This window comes from Oncorhynchus kisutch, linkage group LG15 (assembly GCF_002021735.2).
Source record: "Oncorhynchus kisutch isolate 150728-3 linkage group LG15, Okis_V2, whole genome shotgun sequence".
In the NCBI taxonomy this organism is placed as follows: Eukaryota; Metazoa; Chordata; class Actinopteri; order Salmoniformes; family Salmonidae; genus Oncorhynchus; species Oncorhynchus kisutch.
This window is the reverse complement of record NC_034188.2, coordinates 72,276,753-72,287,153: the sequence shown is the minus strand read 5'-3', so window position 1 is coordinate 72,287,153 and position 10,401 is coordinate 72,276,753. Positions and strand designations below refer to the sequence as shown.

General features: G+C 38.1%; 1 protein-coding gene across 6 annotated transcripts in view; it reads right to left on the bottom strand.

Moving 5' to 3' along the window:
* Positions 1-4,831: 4,831 nt before the first annotated feature.
* Positions 4,832-10,401, bottom strand: part of LOC109905832 (RNA-binding protein Musashi homolog 2) — a 369,667-nt gene continuing 364,097 nt past the window's right edge. For 4 of the 6 annotated variants that reach the window (XM_031791050.1, XM_031791053.1, XM_031791052.1 and 1 more), the window contains one exon: positions 4,832-9,921. Coding sequence is in view for 3 of the 6 variants with exons in the window: in XM_031791053.1 (XP_031646913.1) it covers positions 9,863-9,921 (59 nt within the window). In the remaining 3 variants the exon portion in view is untranslated. The remainder of the gene's footprint in view (positions 9,922-10,401) is intronic. The other 2 variants (XM_031791054.1, XM_031791051.1) reach the window with 2 other exon arrangements.

The following is a 10,401-nucleotide window of genomic DNA, read 5'->3' as shown; positions in this document are numbered from 1 at the left end:
TGAGCCCCGAAACACAAGGACAAGTGGTTTCATACACCACCCTGTGTCCCAGCATGACTGAGCTGTTGGTACCGTACAATAGTAGGTTCACCATTGAAAAGTGTGTAAGCTATGTCATTTGAAATGATACAACCCACTCATGGTTAAAGGCTCAGTGGTTTGGAGTGCTCTGGTGTTGGCTGATTGGGGCCTAATTAGTGTGCTTTGTTAATGCCAGGTAGTGTCAGGTGCTAACGAGGAGTTGATTGGAGTGTGAGAGCCCGGGAGAGATGATTGGGATGCCTGCCTTGCAGCTCAAAGTTAAATGCTGCTCAGTGCAGAGCGACATCTGACAGTGAAGTTGCTACAGTGACAAATGAAATGTAATTGGTGAGGAGCAACATGAGTGGCCACAGGGAAAGGTCTGCCTTGGCCGCAGAAAACCTCCAATCAAGTGAGAAAGGCTTTAGCAGTGGGGTGCTATACTACGAGAAGGGGTTGATTACATTATTTATAAGGATCTCATACGTTTTAGGTTGGGATTATTCTCTAAGGGCTTGATTCAATCCGTATCGCCAAACTTGAATCTCGCTATAGCACAATCTAAATTTTAAAGCAATTTTCCCACGTTCGCGGAGACTGCATTTACGGTAAACGCTGCATATGTCGGCACAATCTGAAATTACCTTCACAGTTCTAGTGTGCTACAGCACTACACTTCAGATTGAATCAAACCCTAATACTTTATGGCACAGTCACTTCAGAGCAACTCCTTCCAATGTAGACCTGCGAAGAAGCAGCGCCAACAAAGGTTTAAGCTAGGTCAAATACATACTTAAAATTACAAAAGGACCTTAGTTTCCTTAAGCAGTCTATGGACAAGGTATGACAGCAATCCATGCCTTGGTTTTATTTCTCTGCCGCTGTTTCCAAATGCTAACATTTTGGCATTTGTAGCACAAATTCCATTCAAGTCATGGTACCGATATTAGCATTTTTCACACATAATGTCCAAATCATCAAAAAGTCTCAAATTCATTGTGAAGCTCAATAAAGTCACATAGTTAATTTAAACATCATGAGCGAAAAATGCTAATATCGGTAACATGACTTGAATGGGATTTGTGCTACATTAGTATTTGGAAACAGTGCCAGAGAAACTAAACCAAAGCATGGATTGCTGTCATACCTTGTCCACTGACTGCTTAAAGGGTAAGGAAACCAATGTGTCATTTTGTAATTTGTGTGAACTATCCCTTTAAAGTACTGTATTTAGGAGGATATCAATGTTGGAACTCAACAAGTATGAGAGCCAAGGTGTGTCAGATAAAGCAGGCCATCTGTTCATCATAGGGGCAGCGTAGTCTTAGATAAAGGACAAAGGTTCAAGGGAGGGGGTAATATTTCAGCCTTCATACACAACTGCAGACCTCTAGAGCTGGAGATGTTGAGTCTTAAATGTACACCAGGCTCGCCAAATGAGTCCTCAGGAGACCGCCCTCGACACCTTTAGTTTTTTTTTCAAACCTTTTAATTGGCTCTCCTCCGTCAGCTAACGCCCCATGTCAGAGATTGGTCAAAGGTCCAGGTCTTCAGTGAACCTCATTCTGGCACACAGAATAAGTCCTTTTGTTGGGGGGAGGTATTCAAACGAACATGACCTATGCTTTCCACACTACTAAGACGAAATGAGCCATACTTGACTGGCCTGGTTACAAATCCACCATAGTTGCTGGAACAGTGCTGGAAATGACAAAAATGATAGGAAAAACTCTAATCATATCATATCGTTTTTATTTGTCTGCATGATCAAGTCGTAAACCACAAGCCCACTATCCCCACCATCCTGTGTGACCACCAATGTAGTGGTCTTTCTTCCTGCAGGGCTGAAACTTCAACTCCTGTACCTCAGAATATTGCCCTCCTGGCAGCCAGCCTGCCCTGTGAGTCATGAGTCTGTGTGAGTGTTCTGCAGTTCAGCGTGGGAGGACAGGTGGCGTGATGGTGGAGTGTGTGTGAAAGAGAGAGAGCAATTGTGTGTGTGTGAAGTGCTCCCCCTGGCCAAGAGACGAGGCCGAGTGAGTGTGAGCCATGAAGAGAGGGAGGAAGATGAATTTCCAGACATTTATAATAGCTGTCACACCTTAACTCCTCTGAAGCAATTTCACATTTGAAAATGGGACAGCGGCTCAAATTAAAAATGACACATTTCTGCTGGCATCATACATTGCATAAAATTTTTTCAGGTAAAACAGTTCCTGATTAAGGACAGAAACACTCTCCTTGTGGGTGATGGATATCACTCAGAGCCATTCTGTATGTGTTGCACCCACTCTTCAGATTTAGGGGGTGAGGACATTTTGCGAACTCACCTTTAAAGCTGTGAGTTTGAGTCTTGTGGTAGGACATTGGTGGACTGTGGTTCAGGGACAGACAGACAGACAGACAGACAGACAGACAGACAGACAGACAGACAGACAGACAGACAGACAGACAGTCAGACAATAGGACAAGGCAGTGACAGCCATTCTGAGCTCTAACCACAAACAGACAAAAGTGTTTTCCCTGAGAAAATGACAATAACAAATATGTGAAATGTTTTGATAAATGATAAAGGGGGCCAACAAATCGCAGATAGGTCCCAATGAGGACTTGAGGAGGAATCTATTGATTTGTATTTGTGCCCCCCCACCCCCTCCCTCTTCATGTTTGTATCCATAACAGCAGTCTCAAGCTCATATATTGAAATAAAACTTGACCAAAAACCATTTGTGAAGTGTCACCTGACTTACTTCCTTATCTGATAGTGCCTCAAGATTTGTATCAATACATGTAATTCAACTCCACAGTCTATATAGTCAGGTGTGTACAGTGGCTTGCGAAAGTATTCACCCCCTTGGCATTTTTCCTATTTTCTTGCCTTACAACCTGGAATTAAAATAGATCTTTGGGGGGTTTCTATCATTAGATTTACACAACATGCCTACCACTTTGAAGATGCAAAATATTTTTTGTGAAACAAACAAGAAAAAAAGAACTTGAGCATGCATAACTATTCATCCCCCCCCAAATCAATACTTTGTAGAGACACCTTTTGCAGGAATTACAGCTGCAAGTCTCTTGGGGGTATGTCTATAAGCTTGGCACATCTAGCCACTGGGATTTTTGCCCATTCTTCAAGGCAAAACTGCTCCAGCTCCATCAAGTTGGATGGGTTCTGCTGGTGTACAGCAATCTTTAAGTCATACCACAGATTCTCAATTGGATTGAGGTCTGGGCTTTGACTAGGCCATTCCAAGATATTTAAATGTTTTCCCCTTAAACCACTCAAGTGTTGCTTTAGCAATATAATTAGGATTGACCTGCTGGAAGGTGAATCTCCATCACGGTCTAAAATCTTGGGAAGATTGAAACAGGTTTCCCTCAAGAATTTCCCTGTATTTAGCGCCATCCATGATTCCTTCAATTCCTACCCGTTTCCCAGTCCCTGCTGATGAAAAACATGGGATGGTATTCTCGGGGTGATGAGGTGTTGGATTTGCACCAGACATAGCATTTTCCTTGATGTCAAAAAGCAAAATGTTAGTCTAATCTGACCAGAGTACCTTCTTCCATATGTTTGGGGAGTCTCCCACATGCCTTTTGGCGAACACCAAACGTGTTTGCTTCTTTTTTTTCTTTAAGAAATTGCTTTATTTCTGGCCATTCTTCCGTAAAGCCCAGCTCTGTGGAGTGTACGGTTAAAGATACTCCAATCTCTGCTGTAGAGCTTTGCAGCTCCTTCAGGGTTATCTTTGATGCCTCTCTGATTAATGCCCTCCTTGCCTGGTCCATGAGATTTGGTGGGTGGCCCTCTCTTGGCAGGTTTGTTGTGGTGCCATATTCTTTCCATTTTTAATAATGGATTTAATGGTGCTCCGTGGGATGTTCAAAGTTTCAATTTTTTTATAACCCAACCCTGATATGGACTTCTCCACAACTTTGTCTCTGCCCTGTTTGGAGAGCTCCTTGGTCTTCATGGTGCCACTTGCTTGGTGGTTCCCCTTGCTTAGTGGTGTTGCAGACTCTGGGGCCTTTCGGAACATGTGTATATATACTGAGATCATGTGACACTTAGATTACACACAGGTGGACTTTATTGAACTAATTATGTGACTTCGGAAGGTAATTGGTTGCACCAGATCTTATTTAGGAGCTTCATAGCAAAGCGGGTGAATACATATGCACGCACCACTTTTCAATTTTTTCGAAAAAAAAAAAAGGTTCTTTTTTTCATTTCACTACACCAATTTGGGACTATTTTGAAATCCAAATAAAAATCTATTTAAATTACAGGTTGCAACGCAACATAATAGGAAAAATGCCAAGGGAGATGAATACTTTTGCAAGGCACTGTACATACACTGTTATTATACACCTTTAATCACTCTATATCGGTTTCAGCCTTACATCAATTTATGTATCTCCTTTTTCATATCCTCTGAAGACAGTGCTTCTGCTTGATGTTATGTCAATGCTCATTTTGTTTCAGATTTTAACATACAGTATAATCATTATCTGGTAATGGTAAATCATATTTTCTTTGTATGGTGATGATTCAAATGGCATGTGATCCAAAAAACAAATAATTGTATAATTTCTTCCATGAACATCTCTGACTTTTGGGGATGGGAATGGAAGTGTACCACAGAATAACAATACACACACTATAGGCCATTATATTCAACTTTGTGCATTTTAATTTTGTTGCATCTTCTGGCATACATTATTTTGCAAATATAACTCAAAAGGTTTAATCCCACACCAATTCAACTTTAAACAATATTCCATTTAAAATAAAAACAATGAGTGAAATGGTTCAAAACAGTTTATTTTATTTTTTTTCCAGACAAACACATCGATTTCTGGACCACAGTAGAGGATGGAAACCTTTTCACAAACATTTTTATTATTATCATTATTTGAAAATACAAATATAAAATTACTTTCCACATCTGAGATGTGAGAGACCCCCATCCACTTCAGTTTATTTTACAACAGGGCTTGAGCAAGCCATACAAGAAGACCTGAAAGATGCTTTCAGAATTCAGTCCTATCAGTCAGCTCTCACGGTAAAAAGTCTGTTAACATTAAAACATGGGCAAGTGTTAGGAATGGGCAAGGCAATCAGAGGTCGAACCCAAGAGGGAGCATGAGAGAAGAAAAGCCTCTGCTAAGGCAAGGTCAAATGTACTGTAGGAAGAATATTCACAAAGACCCACAGGACTTCTAATGACTGTACCGCTTCCCGAAACCCCCTGTACCCACACACACATACACACTCACTCACTCACTCACTCACTCACTCACTCACTCACTCACACACTCACTCACTCACTCACTCACTCACTCACACACTCACTCACACACACACTCACTCACACAAACACTCACACACTCACTCTCTGCTCTAGCAGTGGCCCATGCCATGGTACTCACTAAACGACAATGTTTTACCCTAAAGTATCAGTTCCAGCTTCTTCATTTCATGTTTTCCAGTCCAGCCATGTTGCATCATTGGTAAACATAATGTTAAGCGTGACACAAACATAATACAAACAGTGCTGCCTACGTAAACATTTCAGACAGCAAGGAGTTAATTTCATCTGAAATGAGGGCTCAGCCTCAACAAATAGACATGCACAATAATATATCTTTAACTAACATGTATATACATTATGTACCTGTTATTACAGTAGGTATGTGTGCGTTGTGTGTCTGTTAATTCAGTGATGGGATAATTGTTTGGCCATTGCCTAGCACTTGCCTCAAGATTCAAGTTTAAATGGTTAGGGTACTACCCAATATATCATCCAACACCTTCCAGGTCTTTTTATTTCATTTTTTTTCTCTTTTTTTATTATTTTTTTAACCAATTATCCAATGATTAAGTAGTCTAGCAAGATGTGTAACATTCATCAGCTGTAAACTGCTGTCCATGTGGGAAAAAAGTACAGCAACTACAGAGCCATGCTACCTTAAAGTCCAAGCTATTAAATCACTTTTTTGAAAAATTTTAAATCAACTAATAGAGATGGTATGAAATATTTTGAATGGATAGCCAGCCAACTTTTACTCTAATCAAATAGTAAATCAGGTATGGTGATATTGGTAGAGGGACATTTAAAACAGAAATGGCATCTTGCAATGTATAACAGAGCCTTACTTAGTACAAACATCACATGCTCTCAGTGGGTACATACTGCTGCCATAATGTCCCGTTTACCAACAGGTTCCGACATGTGCCACATTTTGGCTCAGTCTTCATGAGAATGATGCATACATCCTATCCTATCTCAACTCTGTGGTTCTGTGATTTGCTTAAAATGAAACATGTCCTTTAGGTATCATTTCAATAAGCCCTTCATATAACAACTCATCAATAGCTTTGCACTGTCTTGTTTTCCATTAGCAGGAGGGTCTTAAAGATTAAGTTATTGCACAGTGCAAATGTCTATAAAAACAAGCAGACTATACCATCTTTGAATGAGAAGACTTTAAATAAAGACTAAGCACTTGAATGAATTTACAATGTAAATGTTTCATGATACACTGGCTTTGATTAAAGTAAAACGCTGCTTCCAATGGTGCAAGAGTACAAAAATAATTCACTACATTCTCAAATGTTGATAATGAACTCAAACTATAATATGAATGAATAATATTAATAATTAATTAAGTAGACACCTAAAATTAAATACAACTGTATCCAAAAATAGTAGTGCCAGGGGCCACTGGGATATTTTGTAATAGTACAAACATCAAAACAAGTTTAAAATAATTATCTATATTAGCCATTATTATCATTAGTCCGTTATAACTTTCAAAAAAATATATGATTTCTCCATTAATGTAATAAAATCCATTATACTCAATCATAATTATAGCTTGTGTCCCTCTTGTGAAATTATAACAGAACTGGTTTGTATATCTAGCATTAGCTTTTAAGGTAGTATGGCACACCCCTTTTTAAACATTCAAGTGTGGGGATCAATGCCTTGTTTACGATTCGGTCTTACAGAAATTTCTGATTTAAATGTCCTCAATGATTGCTTTGGTTAGTTGAAACCATGTGAGAACAGTAAAACTGAAAATAGACAAATGGTATTGAAATGAATGTCAGCTTTATTTATTTATATATATATATATAACTATGGTAATTAAGAAGAGAAAGCTCTATCCTTACTGGTCCTACATCTCCTAATAGCTACATCTACATCTTAACTACATAACAACTACCACTAATACTAGGAGAGAGTGAGACAGAGAAGGAGTGGGAGACAAAGAGGAAGATAGAGAGATCAACAAATAAGTGTATAGCCACTACACTGGCATCAAAGACGGCACTCTGTTACAAGGTCATTTGCAGTTTTCTTTTTTTCCACACATTACTGAAATACATTGATGATCAACATAAGATTACTGTATAAGGTGACAGGGAATGGAGAAAGAATCGGATGGATGTACAGTACATTCTAATATTGTTAGTATAATAATTATTATTAATATAATCATTAACAACCACAAAAATATTGATACAAATCCTTCTGAATAAAAATGTAAATCATTGAAGGGAACATACTTTTTTCTCTTTTTTGAATTCGTAACATACATGTTTATTTTAATTTGATTATTACTTAAACAAGTCCCCATTTTATTTGACAAGAATCCAGGATTCTGCTTCAGAGGAACCATTTCTCAATCTCAACAAACCAGTCCCTACAGGAAATGAACATTTCTCAATCTCAACAAACCAGTTCCTACAGGAAATGAACATTTCTCAATCTCAACAAACCAGTCCCTACAGGAAATGAACATTTCTCAATCTCAACAAACCAGTCCCTACAGGAAATGAACATTTCTCAATCTCAACAAACCAGTCCCTACAGGAAATGAACATTTCTCAATCTCAACAAACCAGTCCCTACAGGAAATGAACATGTCTCAATCTCAACAAACCAGTCCCTACAGGAAATGAACATGTCTCAATCTCAACAAACCAGTCCCTACAGGAAATGAACATTTCTCAATCTCAACAAACCAGTCCCTACAGGAAATGAACGTGGTGACTACAGTTACTTTGCTAGGCCGAAATGCTCCAATCTATGGATTATACATGGATTGTATTTATTTATTTTTTGTTAAATAAATGCCCTTTGGGCAAAACAACTTTTTCCAATTGCAAGAGTCAAGATGACTAATCTGTAATGGGAATAAAAAATGATTCTTAAAAAACATTCCTTCATATATCATCTGATCAAGACCATTTTAAACGTCCAACACTTAAAATGTGCACATAGAATATGGTCACTTTCCTTCTTTGTCACAGTGCAACAACTTTTCTCATAATCCATTCATAATTTCAACCGGTTTAAATTTAAAATAAATTAATTTGTCATTTCATCTAAGATAAAACTCACAGGACTGAGGTAATGATAGATGTTTTGCCTTCCTAATCAGTTCAAGAAAACATCACAATAAATGTATGTCAAATATATCTGACTTGAAATATTTCCTGTCACATTGAAAGCAGGTGCTCTGTTCAAAATGGATAAACAGCATTAATAAGGAAAACAAAAACTGAAGAAAATCATAACAAACTGAAACATGTGCAGATTGGTATGAAATGTATCTGGACACTAGTATTCAACATCTGGTATTTTCAAACTAATACAAAATAAAAGTGTGCTTTGGATTTGTATCATGTTCTTTTTTTATATAGTATATTGACTTCAGTCACAGATACAGTAGCCTTTCACTTGCGAGAGTCTAGAAGAAGTTGAGCCAGTGTCCTCTTTGAGAGACATTGTGTAGCAATGTCCAGTGTTAACCTTGTGTCATCTTTTAGAAGCTGTGCACTTTTGAGCTCACTATGTAGAAGACAGAACAGTATGCTGGTATGACATTAGCACAGTAAGAAAGACAACAGTATTTACAGAGCAAGCCAACAGTGTTCTTGTAGGATCGAGTGGGGTTATCATGGCATTTTGTGCTACAAATGGATTATGATACGACTTAAGAGCATTAAATGTCCTCGTCTTTGACAGTTGCGCTCTTGCACATTACAGCCTTTTATGATGAACCATCACAAAAATATGGTTCTCTCTGAAACGATTATATGCAGTGATTTGAATAATATTTACAGTTATATTTTTCTTAAAATCTGAATTCACAAAGTATTAAAAGGAAAGGTTATTTTTTCCTGACAACAAAAACATTTGTAAAAAAGGACTGTGAAAATATTGTAGTCCTCTTATTGCCCAAAATAGGTCATTAACAACATTAAAATAAACAAAAAAAAAGCTACTAAGATATATTAGTTACTCTTAAAATTGAATTAACACCGCCTTTCTTCAGGCCTCGTCAGTTCATGTCAGTTTTCTTGTATGTGCAAACTGACACCTGCATTTTTCCATCAGCAAGAATAAAAGCAAACAACCATAGCAACATAGCAACATAGCAATCTGAAAAAAAACAACAGAAATAAGCCCGTTTACATAAATAGTTACTAATTTCAGAGAGGATCAAAAATATTGGAGTAAATTAAAATGATAATTAATCTTCCCTTATTAATTTGAAGACTACACCGAAAATAATGAACATAAACTAAACAGATTTAAAATAAGGAACATTTAAAGGACAAAAAAACACCTAAATCCTACACAAAGGTACTAGGTTACAGTTGGATATTAAGGATGTGAACGCCAGGTTTGGATTATAGTACAGCAGATTGTAGTTTATTTTTCTGAGATGATTTTGACATTTTCTTCAGTTCTTCTTCACGTGGTGCCACCTCCACTCTCCTCCTGTGGGTTGATGCTGTAGTGCTTGGCGTTGGATGGCATCACCTGTTCACATAGCCAGTTAAAAACTCCGCCCGGTCTTCCCTCCTGAAATACTCTGCTGGAATGGGAAACAGCGACATTCAAACCAATAGTTAAAACCAAAAGCTCCCCCTTGTCTGTAACACTGATACAGTATGTCATGTCTGATAGCCTTTCCCTCAACTGCCAAAATTTTCTTCTGTGCCATCATATCTATTCGTTTTACATTTTCACTTGATTCTGAAACATTTGATTGATGGTAGAACCAATTTTAGAGGTTCGAATTGGTTGAAGAAGCAGATGGTCCAAACTGGATCATCTCAAACCCAGCCTCTGCAGGGGAGAGAGCAGAATGAGTGCTACATCCCATGGGAACATTTTCACTGGCAGAAAGATGGATGGCACTAACCTGGAATACAAACTAAATTATTCTGTTTCACTATTGCTTCACTTCAAGAAAGGATTCCAGGCTAGGATGGTCACGGCAGTGAGACCAGCCCAGACACAACATAGAGTACAATAGTATCCCTGCTACCACACGACACAGAGTTTTATGGAA